Below are 19,924 nucleotides of genomic sequence, written 5' to 3'. Positions count from 1 at the left end.
GACTGTTACCATGTCTCCCCATAGTTTTCTCTTCCCCAAACTAAACGAACCAAATTTTTTCAAGCTTCCCTCATATGTCATGTTTTCTAGACCTTTAATCGTTTTTTTCTTGTTCTCCTCTGGGCTTTCTCCAATTTGTCCACATCTTTCCTGAAACGTGGTGCCCAGAACTGGATACAATACTACAGCTGAGGCCTTATTAGTGCTGAGTAGAGTGGAAGAATTACTTCCTGTGTCTTGTTTACCACACTCCTGCTAATACAACCAGAATGATATTTGCTTTTTTTGCAACCGTGTTACACTGTTAACTCGTATTTAGTTTGTGATCCACCATAGCCCTCAGATCCTTTTCTGCAATACTCCTTCCTAGGCAGTCATTTCCCATTTTGTATCTGTGCAACTGATTATTTTTCCCTAAGCAGAGTATTTTTTATTTGTACGGGTTGAATTTCATCCTGTTTATTTCAGACCATTTCTCCAGTTTGTCAAGAGCATTTTGAATTTGTTTTGAAGGTGAAACAATGGAGGAAAGGCAACATTCATTATATGAGAAAGCCATGTAGTGAAGTGGAACAGTTCCACCATATGACAGCAACATGAGATAATACACGATTAGTCAGGAGATGCTGCTACACTGCCATTAGTGTTGATTAGAACTGTACTAATGTGCAGTGGAGACTGGGAGCCCCACCATGGCTTCCTGCACCTTGTGAATGAGCAGATACGATTTGACAGCAGTGGAAAGAGTCAGCTACACAACAATACGTCTGCCAGTCTGAAAGAAAAATGACTTCCAATCCACTGTCCTGCTGCCTCCTCCAAGAGGTAAGCTCTCTTAAAGGCCAACAAAGATCTTTAATAAGCAGAGCTGGGCTATGTTTTTAGACAAACGTTTATTAATTTATTCGATGAAAAATGCAGTTTCAGTTGACCTTAAACTATTCACAAATTTTGACACAAATAATTTTGGTTAGTCACAAAATGGCTATAGGAGGAAGTGATGGTCATGCTACCACCCCTCCATTATAGCCTTTTGCCCAGTGGTTAGGGCACTCCCTGGATTGTGGGAGATTCAGGTTCAAATCTCTACTCTGGAACAAACCCAAAACGGGACCTTTTAAATTCACCAAAAATTCTGAAAAATTTCAGATTAGGTTTGATGAGAACTGATTTTTTTATCCAAAATTCTTGGATCTCCAAAACATGCCTGGAAATCTCCACTCTCCCTTGCAGGATTCCCAGTATGCCCTGCTTCCACTCAGAGCAGAAATACCATAGAAACAACACTTCTTGTTGCATTTGGGGCTTCCTTTTCTGTCCCAGCCAGAACCAGGAAGCACATAGGCATGAACCAAAACCCTAGATCCAAACTCCCCCGAACACTGGAGAAGTCTGGAACTAGAACTACAGCTGAACTTTGTGGCTTAGGCTCACCTTGAAGTTAATAAAACTTCTGTGAATCTCAACACATTGTTGGTATGAGTTTTGAATGAAGGTGCAAGTCTTTTCTTATTTTATCTGAATCCACTCCCCTAATCCTATTTAAAACCCCTTCCTACACACCATGCCCTAAACAGAATCCTTTGGCTAAATTCCTCAGTGACAAATGAGGACATAAGTGACACACTGGTGACAAGTTAGAAAATAGGTGTGATATCCAAAGTCTATATCATGCCTATTTGGAAATCTATAGCTGCGCAGAAAAAGGCTTCTGGGAATGGAATTGTTCTCATCAAAATAGTTCTCAACAAAGGGACCATGTATCCAGTCAGAAAACCCTGCAGGGGTGGAACTGGCTGGAAAGTGATTAAACCCTCACCTACTCTAATTTATGGCCCCACCATAGCAGATAACTTCAGAAAATGAAAAGCCCCACCCAGGCTTCTCAGTGTGGTGGGAAGTCCAACCACACAGGGTTTCAATATTTAACATATGGAATTGGCACCTCTATATAACTCATATGTACACACACAAATCTTTGTTAGAGTGAAGTGAAGTGCATGCTGGTGGTTTGACTTGTATACGACCTTTCAGTAATGTGATAGTTAAAAGAAAACACAAAAAACAAACACTAGAAACCCAGGAATTTCAGGGTTAAAGTTAAACTAGAAACCCAAATCTCTGAGCATATGAATGTTCACAGCTATGTTACCAAACTGCCTTAACTCTGCCCCCTGTATAGATGCTGACCTATCATTGGCCCTTCTTTGCATGCACAATATTAAAAATATGCTCCCCGGAATGTGGGCTTGATAATCTGGTTTGTACGTCCACCTTTCCAACACAGCTGCTAAGTGCTATGTTGGGTCATCACACCTGCTGAGGCTGTTTTCCTGAGAGCTCTGATTTCATGATCTGAGGCCGGGAGGGTTGTGCGCATGGAGATGTGTTAGATCGGTCACTGATGACACCTGGACAAACAGCTGCCCCATGGAAGCATTAGGGCTGAGCAACTCCTGTGCTCAGCAGCTCCCAGGATCAGCTTGTTCCTGAGGATGGGGAATGCTAGCATGCTGACGGCAACCTGTCAGACTCCTGTCTGTGTGCTGTGCATGACTGCGAAGGTGGTCATACAGCAGCATAACCACTCTGGCTGATGTGCTGCAGTGAGCTCTGTGCAGGCACAGGGATCTCCCTGGGGGAGCTCCCTGCAGGACTGGTGGGTGGAGGTTGTATGGAACACTAGAATTGTGGCCAAACTACTTAGTACTGAAGGATACGTCTGAATTTCTGATTTCCTCAGGGCATCCTTATGGGAGAAGGGCAAAAATCTTTTAGCTGTGTCATTGGGCAGCTGTGTTAATGGCCACTAAAGTTAGCTCCAATGCTCGTAAGGCTACCAAATACATTGTCCCACCCACTCTGCCTGGGATTTAGACCTGCCTTGTTTGCACGCCCAGTATCACAGTGTATCAAAGAAATACACACCTTAGCCAAATCCTGCCCTCGCTTCTACCCATGTCACCTCCTTGGATGGCAGTGGACTTACGCATTTGTAACCAAAGGTGAAATTCAGCCCAACCATGGCACCTTTCATGCACTCTGGTCTCCAGCGTGCAATTCAATCACATGCAACTCAGCAGAACATTTTCTGCCCCGGTGAAATATTTTGTGGGGGAAGCGTGCAGCAGAGACAGTCTTGGTGTGGGGGAGGGGCAGAGAACCGTATGGACCCACAAGCTGTACAATACGGAGCTAATTCATTAATCAGTGATGGCAGCCTCCGACTTTGCAGGCATCTGCTGAACTACAGAGCAAGCGCAGCAGCTCCCCTCCCCTGAGCCAGTGGGGTCACCCCGTCATTCACATTCAAACGCTGACCCTAGGCCTGCCACCAGCCTTACCTGCTTTGTCTATCCACGCCCTATAGCCATTCAATTCCCGTTCGATCTGCTGCTGGCGACGCAGCTTCATGAAGGCTCTGCGGTTCTCCACCCGCTCTCGCTCTTTGGCAAATTCCCTATAGACACAGAAGGGCAATGTTAGTTTTATTGAAGAACCATGGCATGGCTGGGTAAGGGAAAGGGGTGTGAGAGAGAGAGAGAGAGACAGAGAGCAGGGCAGCACGGCTAGGGTATGGGTGTGTGTGTGCAAGGTGGCATGGCTGGGAACATGGTGTGTGTGTGCATGTGCGCAGGATGTTATGGTTGGGACCATTGATGTATGTGTGTGTGTGTGTGTGAGCGCGCGTGCGCGCACACGCAGGGTGTATGGCTGGGACCACTGGGGGTGTGTTTGCAGGGTGGCACGGCTGGTACCATGGTGTGTGTGTGTGTGTGCGTGTGTGCACGTGCAGAGTGGCACAGCTGGGACCATGGTGTGTGTGTGTGTGTGTGTGTGTGTGTGTGTGTGTGTGTGTGTGTGTGTGTCTCCAAGCACAGGGTGCTATGGGTGGGAGCACTGAGGTGGGTGGGTGGGAGTGTGTGTGCGTGTGCAGGGCGGTATGGATGGGACCATTGGGGAGGCAGGGTGGAACAGCTAGGATCATGGTGTGTGTGTGTGTGTGTGTGTGTGTGTGTGTGTGTAGGACAGCACAGCAGGATCAGTGGCAGGGTTGGGACAGGGCTGGGCCAGTGCTGTGCAAGTTGGCCTAGTTGGGGTAGAAGGGTGGGCATGGGGCAGCATGGCTGGGATTGGGGACAGGGGACAGCTCTCAGGGCACAACGTGGGGTGGCGGGCTTCAAGGGATGGACAGAAGGATACCTGGGAGGACTGGGAGGAGAGCCAGCGCAGTGGAGGGGTGGTCACACAGCTGGCCAGCTAGGGCACAGGGAAGCCAGAGAGATGGCTGAGGCAGATGCAAACACTGCCCTCGGATTGAGGCACACAGAGGGAGGCTGGCTGGAGCAGATGGGTGAGATGAACAGATCTACTGAGCCAAAGCATCAGTATAACTGGGATGAAGGGGACCAATGGATGGGACCAAGGTCCAGACAGAGCAAATCTACAGTGCGGTGCATGGAGGGGGGTGAACCGTTAGGAAAAGTAATAAGGGGTCAGTGGGAGAGAGGAATGAAGCTGATGAATGTGCAATGAAATCCCCTTGTTCTCCAGCATCCCTGACCAGGGGCAGCCCTGCCCAGCACCAGTGCATGGTCCAGAGGGGCAGGTTATGGCCCAGATACTAACTCAACTCTCCCTCCTCTCAGTGCTCGCCAAGGTCTCCCCCGCCACTGACCCCTTTCAAAGGTGTGGAAGGCACGAGTGGGCGGGACATGCAGCTGCTCTGCAGACTCCTTAGCGTCCCTCCACTTGGATGGGAGGAAAGAAATAGCAGATGTGACCTGAGAAGGGGCATGCACAGTGGGTGAAGAGCCAACGCTGGGCAACCCCAGGGGGTGGGCAGTCTGGGGCAGGTAGAGCCAGACCCTGCAGTGCTTGGTTCAGGAAGCCAGGTGAGAGCATTCCTGCTGCATGAGCTGATATTCGCTCGGCTCATCTCCCAGAGAGATGCTTAAAACTCCACTCAGTCACTATGTGCTGGCTTGTAGTAGGCACAGCTCCTCTTTACACACACTGCAGTGTTGCTGGGGGGGAGGGAGGACAGAATGCATTATTAAGACAAAATTTATTCCACTGCAGCCCTGCTATGTGCTCTGTGGATCTGTGCAAGCTGGGGAAGGCCGGGGTGCAGACATGAGAGGAGGGTAACCCCCCTTCCGCCCCCCACAGAGCTGACAGCCCAGCACGGGAATGAGGCGGAGAATCAAAAATGACCAGTGTGACCCAGGTGAACACATTTTTCCGCCCTTGCTGCACGGCACGGACTGAGCGTTGTGATCCCACCCGGCCAAAGAGACTCTCCATCTCTCAGTCATGGAAAACAGATCAGGCAGATATTTCAAGTGTTTAGCTTCACAGTGCCTGGCTTCCCGGCCCCTTCTGCCAGGAGAGCAGGGGTCAGGGCTCTGAGGGGGAGGGGCAGAGGCCCCTTGGCATGCCACTTGACTCACTGACAGTTCATGGGTTTGCTCTGGATCAAGTGCCCAAGGGTTTATCCTTTGAGGCTATCCACATGCCCCGTCTGCTCCCAGACAGCTCTCAAACACTGAGACTGGGTCCCCTCCCCCCTCAACAGGTCACCTAGGAAGGCTGTAGCAGAGCTGGGAACCCAGCTTTCCTGAGTCCCAGTCCAGGGCCTTAACCACTGGACCATCCTACCTCTGTTGTTGTATTTCTTGTTCTTATTTAGTCACCCATTCCTTGTTTGAGGGAAGGCTGTTGATCACGTGTGCACTAGCACACGGCATTGGGGGACATTTTCTAAGCCAAAAATACACAGCTATACATCTGGGCAGACCCTACGGTGGCTCGGCTGCATGAGAAGTCATTTCTTTTCCTCAGGTTTACTTGTACAGCACAGAGCACACTGGGTCATTTGGTGCAATGATCATAATGCTCAAAGCTCAACTAAATCTGATCAGGTCTGGCAGCAGGAGCCCCTGCACAGCGATCAGTTAGGGGCAGGTGGGGAAAGGAAACAGAGGAGTAGCCTTTCCTATCTTAATACTCTACTAGCTTTAAGAAGAAACAAACAGATTAGTAAGTTTCAAAGCAAGATCTGAGACACATAAGTAAGGGATGCCTCTGGGGCACTGCTAATGATCAGCCCTGGTGCTTCATAGTCTAAGCAGTTCCTCACTCAAGAGGCAGGAGGAGATTTCCCCTCTGTGGGATAAGGTTGCATGACGGGGGCTAGATTTTCAAACAGAGCTCAGCTCCCATTTAGGCACCTGCACAATTGGGCCAGGTTTTCCAGAGTTCAGCACCCAACGCACTGAGCTGTTTTGAAAACCTGGCCCAGTTTGTGGGTGCTGAGCTCCTTTGAAAATTCTGACCTTGGGGAGAGAGAGAGAGAGAGAGAGAGTGTGTGTGGGTGGGTGTGGGTGGGTGGGTGTGGGAGTGGTAGACCTTCCTCTGAAACGTCCAGCTTTGGCTGTGTCCAGAGAGAGGATGCTGGACTACTGGGTCTGGTCTGGTGTCTCCTATAGTTACTATCATAAAAGGAAACCACAGAAGCTAAAAATCTATGAGTGGATTCCCTTTGGACTTCAGCATACACCTATAAATATCAGGAAACAGAGTAAAGGCTGAGATTCCCTCCTTAACCCACCACCATTGTACTTGCATGCTGCTGGCTCACCACGCTCTGGGAATCTTACCTACTGCAATCCCTAGGCACAGCAGGGGACAGCTAGAGAAAATGGAGTTTCTCTTGTTTCTCTAGTTTACTCTTGACTGGTTAACCCCTTGATGGCACTAGAACAGGAGGCATTTGTGGCTGGAGACCCAACTACCAGGTGGGTTAACTCCCAGCTCCACGACAGCCATGCCTGATGCAGGAGCTGCTCCTCCATTTCCACCATCCCCATCCCTGATGCACCTGAATGGAGGGTCAAAGGATTAATCTACATGAGGGAGAACTTCTAAAGGGTTTGTAGGGAGACCCCTCTCTCTGTAGAAACTGCTTTGCTTTAGTGATCAGCAATGCACGCTCCTCCGATTCAGTACAAATAAAGCTTTTGTGTATGGATTCAGGGTCTCACGCTGTTGTCATAGTAACCCAGTGAGAAATGAACCCCTCCGGGATGGGCAAGCCTGCAAGATTCAAAGACATACTTAGGTACACACACAGCTCTACAAATCTACGCACATGAGCATTAATGCTCATACACTGGAACACACCCATCTGTATGCTTTGCACACCCACATGCTGGACATACACAGACAAAGAAAAGCACACATATGCAGACATACTTGTGACCATACTAGCACATATATACACCATGCTCATCCTTCGCAAAAGAAAACACGCACACACCTGAGGCTTCACACTCACGCCCCAGATTACTCAGACAGCAACACAGACATAGACCCTACCCAAATGTATGAAAACACATGAAATAAATAAATCCATAAATACCATCTTCTGCAATTACACACATGATCAAAGACATACATGCAAACAATATGTATGCACACAAGCAGGAAAACACACAAACATATATACACACCATGCACCCTGTGCAAACTTGCATACCTACATTCCCATAACTATATATAGATATACATATGCTAATACGCAAATAGAACTATATACCTATACATACATTCACTCAAAATGCATGATCATATGCTGACAATTCTGGTTTACATACTTGTGTACACACATCAGTGACCATATTCATAAGCAAACATGCACCCTTCCTGTATGCTGCTATACAGAATGACCAGCATACCAATATGAACAAACATGCAGCACTACATGCACTTATGTACGTATGGACCAAAAGGTTAATGCAGAAATAGAAACATGGGAAAATATGCCAAATAATACACCTATGGAACTGAAATACACAGGCTCATACACATACTGCCTGCAGGCATGGCACACACGTCAATACAGGAACCATATGCATGGAAGTTCACATGACTACACACACTGTACAAAGTGATGCATTTGCTTTACACACCCACACATGCATGTTTAGTCATAAGCATAAGATGACACGTGCACGCACACACACTCTGTGTTGCCACTTGCATAGACACAATACTTTCAGGATATGAACCTACATATACAACCATACACCTACGTAGACTCCCACTCCCATACCCACAGTGGGCCAAATTAATCTCTGCTGTAACTCCTTTGAAGGAAATGTATGAACATGTGTGAAATGTATGAATTCTGAACATTGTGCCCAGACATACATAGGCACACACATGCTGAGTGTGGCATGTATACAAATACACACACCGAGCACATGGTTAAGGTAAGTGTCAGTCACAATACTTGAGCAGGTACAAAAGCCCATGATGCATGAAGAATAAGACACAAAGAAGTTCACTTCATACACTGCACCCCCCTTCTGGCCCCGCAGCATTCTAATTACAGTGTGAAAGAGACATGATTATGAAGAACAAATGGCCGTGTTCCTTTACAAGACACGTGTCTCACTCCTCTGAGATCCCAGCAGCCATCTCCCTCCTCAAAACATTCAAAGGAAACGAAAAGAATTGTATGTCTGCTTTTGAGGGAGTTTGAGTTTATTACCCAGGCAAAACCATTACACACTTAGCATTGTGTGGGTATTTTTTTGTGGAAAAAAAAAAGTTCTGACAGTTCCCAGAATCCCTTGTTTAAGCATTTTTAATTCCATTCCAGGAAGGTTAAGTTTCCTGCCGGTCTGGTGTTCGCATCAAACAGCTCTCCCCCTCCATCTGCGGACGTCAGACTAAAAGGAGACCTTCTCTACTCCTATACTAGAGGAGGAGGGAGGAGAGCATTGAGAGAAAAGGAGACTGAAAATGGGAGAAAGAGGGAATGAGAGGAGAAAAGGAATGGGAGCAGGGATAAGAAAGAATCTTTAACAGCCAATCAGCAAATAGGCTCACAGCTCTTGGCTTAATATTTGGGAACAAGGTGTGTGTGAAGCATTGCAGAGGGCAGTAAAAACAATCTGTTCATTTCCTCTTGATCTCTGCTCACCAGCAGGTTCTGAGTGACACAAAACAAGGAGATGCCCAACAAACTAAGGGGTTGTCTACATTTGACATGCTACAGTACTGCAGCTGCTTCAGTGTAGCCACTACCAATGCTGATGGGAGGGGTTCTCCACCCACCTCCCACACAGGTGACAGCTCTGTCTACACTGGGGGTTAGGTCAGCTTCGCTTCACAACCCTGAACAACGTAGCTGGGTTGAGCTAACTTTTAGTGTAGACCGGGCCTAAGCTAATTTGGGTCAAAGGTCGGGCTACCACGATTCCCAGTTTGTTCTGCTGCTTGAGCTCATTGCTTTGTCACAACATTGTTATGGTCTGATACCACCTCAGGGGGTAAAACTTCACCTTCAGGGCCACGTAACAGCCAGCAAGCCCAACATGCAGGGAAAAAGCCAGCAGAGCTCTATCTTGTGAAAGTGAGCGCAAGTGGCTACCCTGCTTCTGCTGCAGGAAGCAGGTGTTTTAAGACCCACTCTCCTCCAGATGAAAAGCTCAGGTGAGCGGGAAGGAGTATCAGTTTCTGCAAGGTCCTGGCCCCCACTAGGTGGATGAGCTGGCTAGGAAGTCTCTTTCTGGTTTTCATTCACTGAGTGCCAATACTGGGCCTGCCACTGCACGAAAGATAAAGGAGACACATCTTGGGTGAGATACTTTGCTGGTGTACTTCAGCACCACCACAGTCAATAGAACAATGCTGGTTTACCCCAGCTGAGAACCTGGCCCCATCTCTCTTCCCTCTTGCCTGGCCCTGCCATCTTCTGAAATGCTTCGCAGCTCCCACTTTGGCTGTGTGGGTGGCCTTGCCTTCTTTATCTGAAGGAGCCGCTTGCTTAGCGAGAGAAGCTGTCGTAACTGCGCGACAATGGTGAAAGGGATGGAAGTGAGCGTCTCAAGAGGCTCAGTCTGTTTAGCTTAAGAAGGAGAAGGTTAAGGGGTGACTTGATCATGGTCTCCAAGTACCTATCTGGGAAACAGACATTGGATAATGGGGGCTCTTCAGCTTAGCAGAGAAAGGTGTAACAGGAGCCAATGGCTGGAAGTTGAAGGTAGACAAATTACGACTAGAACTAAGGTGCAGATTTTTAACACTGTGGGTAATTAGCCATGGGAACAATTTACCAGGGGCGGTGGCAGATTCTCCATCACTGCAAATCTTTAAATCAATATGGGATTTTTTTTCTAATAGGTAAGTTCTAGTTCAAACAGGAGTCAATTCAGGGAAGTCCTATGGACTGTGTTATACAGGCGGCCAGACCTAGTCCTTCACAGTGTTCTCCTCTGGCTTTACAATCTAGGAAATGGATTCAAGAAGAAACCCAGCCAGAGAGGCAGTTTGGGAATGAAAACAGCTGTTTTCAAGGACTCAATCCCCGGAGAAGCCAATGGAAACTTCCCCTTCTCAATCTCCCTTTCTGCAGCTTTATTAGACACAGTGAGCTCACATCCTCTCAGCGCATGAGGCAGGACACTCCAGGGGTTTACACTGATGGTCTCTTTCCACTGCAATCAAACCCTTGTTTGGGAAGACCTAATTTAGGGGCTGATGCTGAGAGAGGGCCTTCCTGGGTGTGGCAAGTGTTCAGCATGTCCAGGGATTGGGCCCAGTCCACTAATGCGCTATTTTCAAAGATAAAATTTGTCAGATTGAGAATCTCGAATACGGGCTAATTGCTTTTGTCCATTAGGAGGAGGGGGAAAAATAAGTTAAACTCAATGTAATGGATTATTTCATTTCAAAGAGACACATTACCGAGCAGGGCAGCAGCGGAGGCTGGTGACATCTGAAAGTGGGTGGGCGAAATTGACAGATCAAGGATTGCTCAGAACCAATTTACAGCGCTGGGTAAAGATAATGCTGTAGCTGAGTAAGAACCGGGCAGGCAACGCTGATTGACAGCCATTTAGAGACATTCCAAACCAGATGGAGGGGGAGCTTTTCAAAGGAGCCTAGAGATGTGACAGACCTCACTAGACAAAGGAGCCTAGAGGTGTGAGGTGCTCAACTCCCATTGGCATATCAAGGGCTTGTCTACACATACAATACACCGCGGTGCAGCTTCACTGATGCAGCTCTGCCACTGCAACGGGGAGTGTTTCCCCTTCCCTACAAGCACATACGCTGTACAGGAGAGAGAGGGATTCTTTTGATAAATCAGGGTCCCCAGGTCTGTGCGTGAAGAGCATAGAGGGATCAGTGGGAGAAGTGTCTTCAGATTTAAAAAAAAAATCTCACCATGACAATTGGCTCCCTTTTTGGTAGATGCACCGAAGAAGCCAAGGGTTGCATGGAGACTGAAATCCTCTGGGATCCTACAGGTGCTTCCCTCCCTTTCAGAGTTGGTGCACACTTGCAGATCAATGAGCATTGGTAACGCTATCCATTCTGTGAACAAAGAGCTTCCATATCCAAGGCCACTGATCCAACACCTTTCAGAAGCACCAAATGCACCACTGACAAAACAAATAAAACCTCTCTGAATCCCAGCCAGGCCAGTTCTTTGGACTCCACTTCACTCCTTCCATAAAGTGGTTTGGAAGCTAAAGCTGAGATGTGCACAGGGAGTTCTCAAGTCAGATCTTTGGAATCTAGTTTCCAGATAATGTTATGGAGGGTTCACATCTGCCATGGTAAAAATGGACTGGCATTTTTGCAGTCTAAGTCAGAGGTGGGCAAACTATGGCCCGTGGGCCACATCCAGCCTGCGGGAACATCTGCTCGGCCCCTGAGCTCCTGGCCCAGGAGGCTAGCCCCTGGCCTCTCCCCCGCTGTCCCCCCTTCCCCGCAGCCTCAGCTCACTTGCTCCGCCGCCGGCGCAATGCTCTGGGTGGTGGGGCTGTGAGCTCCTGGGACAGCACAGCTGCAGAGCCCGGCCTGACCCAGTGCTCTGAGCTGCATGGTGGTTGTGGCGTGGCCTGGCTCTAGCTGGGCAGCGTGGCTGTAGCACCGCCAGCCACCGGTGTTCCAGGCAGCGCAGTAAGGGGGCATAGAGCAGGGGGAGTTGAATAGAGGGCAGGGGAGTTTGGGGTGGTTGTCAGGGGGCAGGGGTGTGGATAGGGGTCGGGGCGGTTGGGGGGAGGAATAGGGGGTTGAATGGGGGCAGGGATTCCAGGAGGGCAGTCAGGAAGGAGGGGGTGGTTGATAGGGTGGCAGGGGAGCCAGTTCTGAGATTCAGCTGCAACACACGCCTCTCTTGGGCAGTACAAGCCTAGGAAGTTTGAGATTCCAGGCAAATGACATTGGCTGGGGGGCGGGGAGGACTAGGAAAGCACAATGGCAAATGAAATTGAACCGGGCAGTCAGGGGCAGGGGTTCCGGGGGAAGTCAGGGGACAGGGAGAAGGGGTGGTTGGATGGGGCAGGGATCCGAGGGGGCCGTCAGGAATGAGAGGAGGGGATGGATGGGGCAACGGAGGGCAGTCAGGGGTGGGAGTCTGGGGACGGGGAGCGGGGGTGTGTGGATGGGGCAGGGGTTCTGAGGGGGGGAGCGCATCAGGGAACAGAGGGGGTTGGATGGGGCAGGAGTCCTGGGGGGGCAGATAGGAGGTGGGGGCCAGGCCACATCCCCCTCCCCTCCCCTAACCGGCCCTCCATACAATTTCCGAAACCCGCTGCAGCCCTCAGGCCAAAAAGTTGCCCACCCCTGGTCTAAGTCCTGCTCTCAGGTTCCATCTATGTCCATCAATGTCAGGTGAGCTCTCACAGAAAGATGGCAAGTGCTTTTCTGCTACACTATTCTTTCCAATATATTTGTGTAGTTATGTATTTATACTTCAGTTATCACTGTGGCACCTGAGCCCCAAACTCGGGTTATTATTGTGGGAAAGCTATGGCAAAGAGATGGACGCACAACTGACCAAACTAGGTTTAAACCAAGACTTCAGTGGTAAAAACATAGGCCTCTCCCACTTGAGCTAAAGGATTAACTCCATTAACTGACAGCAGTAGCAAACTCAAACTACTTTTGCAGAGCAGCCATTAGAGGGGGACAAAGAACCACTCCATTCTAGTGTGGGTTACAAAGGCAATGAAATGGAGGCCACTCAACTCTTATTAGAGGAAGTTCCATTGCTGTAGGCCAGCCAACAACGAGACTGTCTCTCTTGGTCCCCCAGTTGGTATGGGGAGTTGCACTGTCCCTGAGGAGTGCTGCTGTCATGGGAGATGCTGTTTGAAATCTCTCAGGTCCAGCTAGGGTGACTAGATGAGAGGAAGAAACGGGGGGGTCGCTGGCGGAGCAAAAAAAAAAAAAAAAGTGCCGAGTGCTGCCGGCGGAGCAAGAAAAAAAAAAAGAGTACCATGAAACATCGGGACAAATTGCATCCCGACCAAAGATCAGTCGGGACGTGGGACAAACGCCTAAATAAACGCCTGGTCACCTTAGGTCCAGCCCATTGACCACTTTGAAGGTTAAGTTCAGGAATTTTAACAACCTGATATTTGATGGGGAGCCAGAGCAGTGACCGGAGCACCAGACTGATGTATTCATGTTGTCCACCCAGGTCAAGAGGCAAACTGCAGCAGATGTTGCACCCGCTAGAGCTTTTCAGATGTCTACTTTCATTTCCAGGTACAGTGTGTTGCAGTAATCTAGCCTGTAGGTCACAAATGCATGGCTCACCAGGTCTAGACCTGTCAAGATAGGTCATAATCTTCTTGCCAACTGCAGGTAGAAGGTAGCAGTTTCAACAGCTGCTGCAGTTTGGGTATCTAATATCAGTGAATCTAAGAAAACTCCTAGGCTTTGTATGGTATACAATGGGGAGTGGAACCCTCTGGGTGATGATATGGTATTGTCAAGGTCTTGTAAATGTCTCCCTCTTCCCAACCGCATTCCTCCATCTTGCCTGGGTTTAGCTTAAGATAGCTGTCCTTCCCCCAGGAGCTGATTTCCCTCAAACATGGGGAACGCTAGCAAATGGTGCTATTTAAGTTTGATGTGATGGAGATACAGACCAGGGAACGTCATGTGCATCTTGCTGCCATCAAACATCATGGTGTCTATACAGATCCTCACCAATATAAGCCAATGTAGCGCCACTGACTTCAGAAACTTTGGGCTCTATTCTGAGCTCTTCCAGTGTCTTCTACAGCCTTGGGAAAAATCACATGATCTCCTTGTGCTTCAATTTCCCCCATCTTCAAACTGAGAACAATTGGACCCAACTTTTTCAGGTGCTTAGAGATCCTCAGTTGAAAAGCACAGTATAAGTATTAAAGCTGAAAACTAGTGGGGAAAATTGCCCGTGAATATTCATGCAATTACGAAAGCAAATTTTGATTCAACTGCATTCACCACCCATTCATGTTCGTTTCCTGGGAACATTTGAGTGCTCAAATTGAATACTTCATTAGTCACCTAAAGTGAATTTTGAATTGTATATTTGAGTGTCAAATTCACAGTCCATGCTATTTTGGTTATATGTTACTCTGTCACAGAACACTCACAATGGTCTACATTTTAAAAAGTGACCAGTAATCTTAGCGCCTCAATTTTGGGTGCTCATCTTGAGTCACCTTAAAGAGGTCTGATTTTCTGAAGTACTGAACACCCAATCTCTTAAAATCAGGCCATTTAAGCAGTCTCACGTTGAACGCTCAAATGCTGAGACCAGTACCGGGTTTATAATGGTGTCAGTGGTGCCCTAGCGCCAGGCTCACACTCAAAAGAGTCCCCAGTCCGGCCTGCTCGAATACGTGCTGCTCCATGAGCCTCCAGCTCCTCTCTACCCTCTGGCCCTCCCTTTCCCTTCTCCTCCCTCGCTCGCTCCTCTTGGCCAGCTGACCCAGGGCTTCTCTCCACCCCCTGGCCCCACCTGCCAGCTCCTCTCCACTCCCTGGCCCTCCCCTCGCCCACTGCTTGCTCCTCTCAGCTGGCTGGCTGAGGGCTCCTCTCTGCCCCCATCACTGGCAGGCAGCAGACGGTCACAAGGCCTAGTGCCTGGGGGTGCCCTGCCCAGTCCAGGCTCTAGTCCTGCAAATAAGCACTTGTGGGTTTCCCAGCCAGGCTCCGTTAGTGGCTCTCCTTGGGCCCCCTTGCTCTGGCTCCCTGCCCAGCCGCTGCTGCTCCCCTACAAACCCCACACAGAGAAGCACCAGCTGTGATGTCTGGCAGGTGCAACCTGTTCCATGCGTGGCTCTGCCCAAGCTTCCCGGGGCTCCCACCCCCTGATAGAGCCCAGCCACTCCCTGGCTCAAGACCTTTCCTCTTACCTGGGCTGTACAGTGGGGAGGGGCTGAAAGGAGATGTAGTCCCTCACTTTGCAGATCCATCACCCTGGGAAGCAGGGGGTGGGGAAATGGGGTTTCTGAGCAGTGGGATGGGGAGCTGAGCAGACTTGGGGGAAGAGATGTTCAGCTGGCAATGGTCAATGGAGGGGACACCCAGCCCTCCCTGCTGTAACCAATAGAGACCACTCCCCTCCCAAGGATGGTGAGAGAACCCAGGAATCCTAACTCTGAGTCTCTCCCGTCTGCTATGACCAGATTGCACTGCCTCCCAAGAGATGCGAGTGCCCAAGTGTACTTCTAAATCACAGAAAAAAGTATGCGAGGAGAAGGAGCAATGACACCGGTGTGGCTGATCCATGACCTTAACACGGGGATTCATTAATTCAGTCAGTCACATGTACAGAGCAGGTCTGATTCCCTCAAGCAGGGGCCAGACACACACTCTCCAGAACTGGCTGGCCCATCTCTGCGCAAAGATCTTTGTCTCGCCCTATCTCTGATTCACAATGAAATATCCACCCTGCTCCAAGCCACAGTGACCAGTCCCTCTGCTCCTTCCACCTGCATGGTCCTGAATCGCTGTTGCCTGGTGTGTTACAAATGTGGCTTGGCTGGGGCCACAGCTGCGGAGCAAGCAGCATCCATTGTGGTCCCTCTCCTGCACACTCATTGGGCGACCCAGGTGGAACCACCCACCCCAGCCACTTTCTGGCTGGATCTTGAGGCTTCGAACCAGGGGGCTGCAATTGTGTTAATGACACAGGCCCAGGTGGGTTTGGAGCATTCCCCTGCCGGAGCCTGTGACAGCACGTTTGCAGAGACATAGAGCCAGCATCTTTCAAACAATGTAGCATTTATTTTCCCCCACGGCTCCGAAGCACTTAGGAGGCTAGGTTAACGCAGGGGGCTGAGAGAAATTGTCCAACCCCAACTTTTTTCCACTGAAAAATGCTGATTTGCGTTTGAGACGGGCTTGGGCCTAATTTTTAAGCCTGGGTACTATGGGGGCACACAAATATGTTTGGCACTGGGCCCACAAAAGGTTAATCCAGCCCTGGCTGAGACACCCAAAACCACTAGTCAAGTCTCAACACCAGGCCAATGCCGCAGAATTTTACGTCCCCCACAACACAAATTGTGAACATTTCCAACAAGCTTTTCATAAACAATCAGCAGAGCAAGGATTATCTGCCGAAGAGATTCACAAGGAATTCTCAGTAACGAACATGTTTGAAAGACAAGAGCCATTGGTGAATAATTCATGAACAGAAATAAAAAGAAGAAACTATCAACTCAATTATTTGCTGTGGATTTTTCCACTCAGCTGTAAGAAGAATTATTATTGTTTCCGGTAAAGTGGGGATAACACATTCCAACCTCACAAAGCTATTGTGACTCTCCTTGTTTGTAACAGGCTCGGAGACCCTCAGCTGAAAGGTGCTACAGAAGTGCAAAGCATTCAGTGGCTTATTGAATATGGATGCCCACCTGTCTACTGAATATAGATGACCATCTCCAAGGTTCCTTTGCTTGAATTATGGAAGGCATTCAGATACCATGGTGATGGTATAAGAGCCTTGCTAGAACAGAACAGAATTATCCAGGTGCGTTTTGCCCACTACTCAGGATATTATAGAGCAGATCAGCTTCTTGCTTCGGTAAATCCAACATGCACCTCGAGATGTCAGTTGAAATAACCCGGAGAGTGGCTATTTTCTGTGGATGTTCCAAGACAAGTGGGAAGAACTCTTCAGATGCAAGTGTTTCTCTGTCCCCTTCCCCCTGCCTTTCCTATTCAAAAGTAGTTCAAAGAGGCCACTTTCACAACTCATTAAGTTGTCATGGCAACTGGAATTTTCAAGGTTTATTTTCCCTCCCCTCTACTCATCATCACCCCTCCCCAAACACACACACACACACACACACACACACACACACACACACACACACACACACGCTTCATCAAAGCTGCTTCTCCAGAAATTATACTCTTTAAAGGAGAAGAAAACACAATGCTAGTTGCATTGAATCAGTCCAATAAGATATTCCTTGGTTGTGTTTTTCTGCCTCTTAACATCTCTCATGATCTCTCCTCACATAACCTTTCCATCTTCTACAGACAATTCTCCCCCGCCACAAACCACCCACCCACTTTCCCAGTGAACTATCTTTTCATCCTCCCAATCCAGCTGGAACACCGCCGGCCCCAGGTTTTGCACACAGCCATCCAAAACCCCAGCCTCTGTCAAAAATGTGCGCTTGCTCCTTTAACGGCTTTATTATTAATCACTAAAACTTAATCTTATTCATCGTTTGTTATGCCTCTAAAATTGGCTGGATTTTTTTTTTAAATTAGGAGAAGTGAAAAGATTTCAGAGATGGCTCAGAAGCTTCTTGAAGAAGCTGAAGAATGCTCTCCGGAGACTGAGAACACTACAGTAACCCAACCTGAAAGAAAGACGATCTTAAGACAAAGAAATGTTGCCAAATTGATCCTTTAATTATAACATTAGTCGTTTCTTTCAAAGGCTTAGTAGTGTGTGTGTGGGGGGGGAGGTGTTTCAGAAAAGACTTAAAAATGGAGAAAATTAGATTTCACATCACCAGAATGACTGCAGGCAATTATAAGGGGATTTAAATTACTCTCTCATTTGGTGCACGGCAGCTGGACGGGACTTTTCTGGCCCTAGTGGTTAACTTTTTGTGCTGTTCTTGGCTCCTACTTCCCAGCTGAGCCACTTCAGACCTCCAAATCCTGTCTCCCTCCATTGCCCATCACACCTCTAAAAACTGAAGTTATTGCTCCAGACAGTACTGAGCTGGAAGTCAGAGATTGTGGGTAAAGAAAAGGAAATGGTCAATGGGTGGATGGTCAGAGGTAATGCAGGCAGTGACAGGGCCATGTGTTGTACTTAGGGGAATGGAAGTAATCGGGAACTGTATTGCAAACCACATGGGGAGACTGGGAGCCCTGCATGGCATGGGAAGACAAGGAGTTTTTCTGCAGGAGTGGGAATAGCAGGAAAGAACATGGACAACACCACCCTTTCAGGCCAGGAAATTCTATGGATCCTGGAAGTTATTCACTCAAATCATGGTTCGTGTTTCCTTGCTTCTCCCTATTCTAATCTATTTTGTTCTTAAGGACAAGCTGATTAGTTTGGCATCTTTTCACACACCTAGGATTTAACCAAAGCAACTCTTAGACCACAGGAAAAAGAACCTCTCCAAGGTCTGGCTTGCAGGGAGATAACTTAGATTTAGGTATTAAAGAAAGCATTGATGGCCAGGGGCAGCTCCAGGTACCAGCATGCCAAGCGCGTGCCTGGGGTGGCAAACCACAGGGAGCGCTCTGCCAGTTGCCACGAGGGCAGCAGGCAGGTTGCCTTCAGCGGCTTGCCTGCGGAGGGTCCGCTGGTCCCGCGGCTTCGGCGGACCTCCCACAGGCATGCCGCCGAATCCGTGCTTGGAGCGGCAAAATACCTAGAGCCACCCCTGTTGATGGCACTATCAGTGCAGGACCCAAATGGATGGGGAATTTGCTACATTGCTTTTGATCCACACCTTGAATACTGCGTGCAGTTCTGGTCATCTCATATGAAAAAAGATGTATTAGAATGGGAAAAGGTACAGAGAAGGGCAACAAAAATGATTAGGGGTATGGAGCACCTTCCATATGAGGGGAGATTAAAAAGACCAGGACTGTTTTCAGTTTAGAAAAGAGATGGTGGATCTGATAGAGGTTTATACAATCATGAATGGTGCAGAGAAAGTGAATAGGGAACTCTTATTTACCCCTTCACATAACACAAGAACCAAGGGTCATCCAATGAAATGAATAGGCAACAGGTTTAAAACAGGTTTAAAACGAAAAGGGGAAGGTCAAAAGTATAACTGGGTTCAAAAAAGAATTAGATAAATTCATGGAGGATAGGGCCATGAAGGGTTATCAGCCAAGATGACCATGGATGTAACCCCATGCTCTGGGTGTCCCTAGCCTCTGACTGCCAAAAGCTGGGATTGGACGACATGGGTCACTCACAACTGCCCTGTTCTGTTCATTCTTTCTGAAGCATCTGGCACCAGCCACTGCCGGAAGACAGGATACTGGGCTAGACAGGCCATTGGCCTGACCCAATTTGGCCATTCTTGTGATCAGATTTTTGTTAGTTTTGATTTGTAGAAAAGTAGCACGAATTAATCTGATCCAAAACTTTTTACTGAAAAAAGAGCACAATTAGAAAAGTACAGACCTGCCCTATAAAGACATAGGATCAGAGCCTTGGCTACAGGTGAGGAACACGAAGCATAACTCCAGTGGGGTGCGACAGTAACATCAGATTGCTCTGTGCCAGGCCAGTCCCGTTACATTGGCCAACAACCCCAAGGGGCCAACATCATCGCTGGAGATCAGTAGAATGTAGGAACAGCACAGACACACGCCCTTCTTCCTAGCCACACCACTCCCCCGCACACATCACCAACAGCAAATGGGGTGGCACAGGCGTTATAACACTCTATACCACCAGCAGATCCCCGGTGGCTTTAAGGCCATAATTAACCAGCAGTGGGTGTACAATAATCACACCACACTGGAAAATCTGGATAGTAATAACCATATTACCCTTAGAAAAGGATTAGATGTTTCTATGATCTAGTTAAACAATACACAATTTGAGTTAACCTAC

The 19,924-nt window shown here is 48.4% G+C and overlaps 1 protein-coding gene across 3 annotated transcripts in view; it reads right to left on the bottom strand.

Annotated features, from left to right (window-relative positions):
• The window catches only part of CACNA1E (calcium voltage-gated channel subunit alpha1 E), a 269,347-nt gene that overhangs the window by 86,485 nt on the left and 162,938 nt on the right, over nucleotides 1-19,924 (bottom strand). For all 3 annotated transcript variants that reach the window (XM_039483760.1, XM_039483761.1, XM_039483762.1), the window contains exon 10: nucleotides 3,345-3,460. In XM_039483760.1, the coding sequence (XP_039339694.1) occupies nucleotides 3,345-3,460 (116 nt within the window). The remainder of the gene's footprint in view (nucleotides 1-3,344; nucleotides 3,461-19,924) is intronic.

The sequence above is a fragment of the Mauremys reevesii genome, linkage group 8 (assembly GCF_016161935.1).
Source record: "Mauremys reevesii isolate NIE-2019 linkage group 8, ASM1616193v1, whole genome shotgun sequence".
Lineage (NCBI taxonomy): Eukaryota > Metazoa > Chordata > Testudines > Geoemydidae > Mauremys > Mauremys reevesii.
This window is presented reverse-complemented; position numbering and strand designations above follow the sequence as displayed.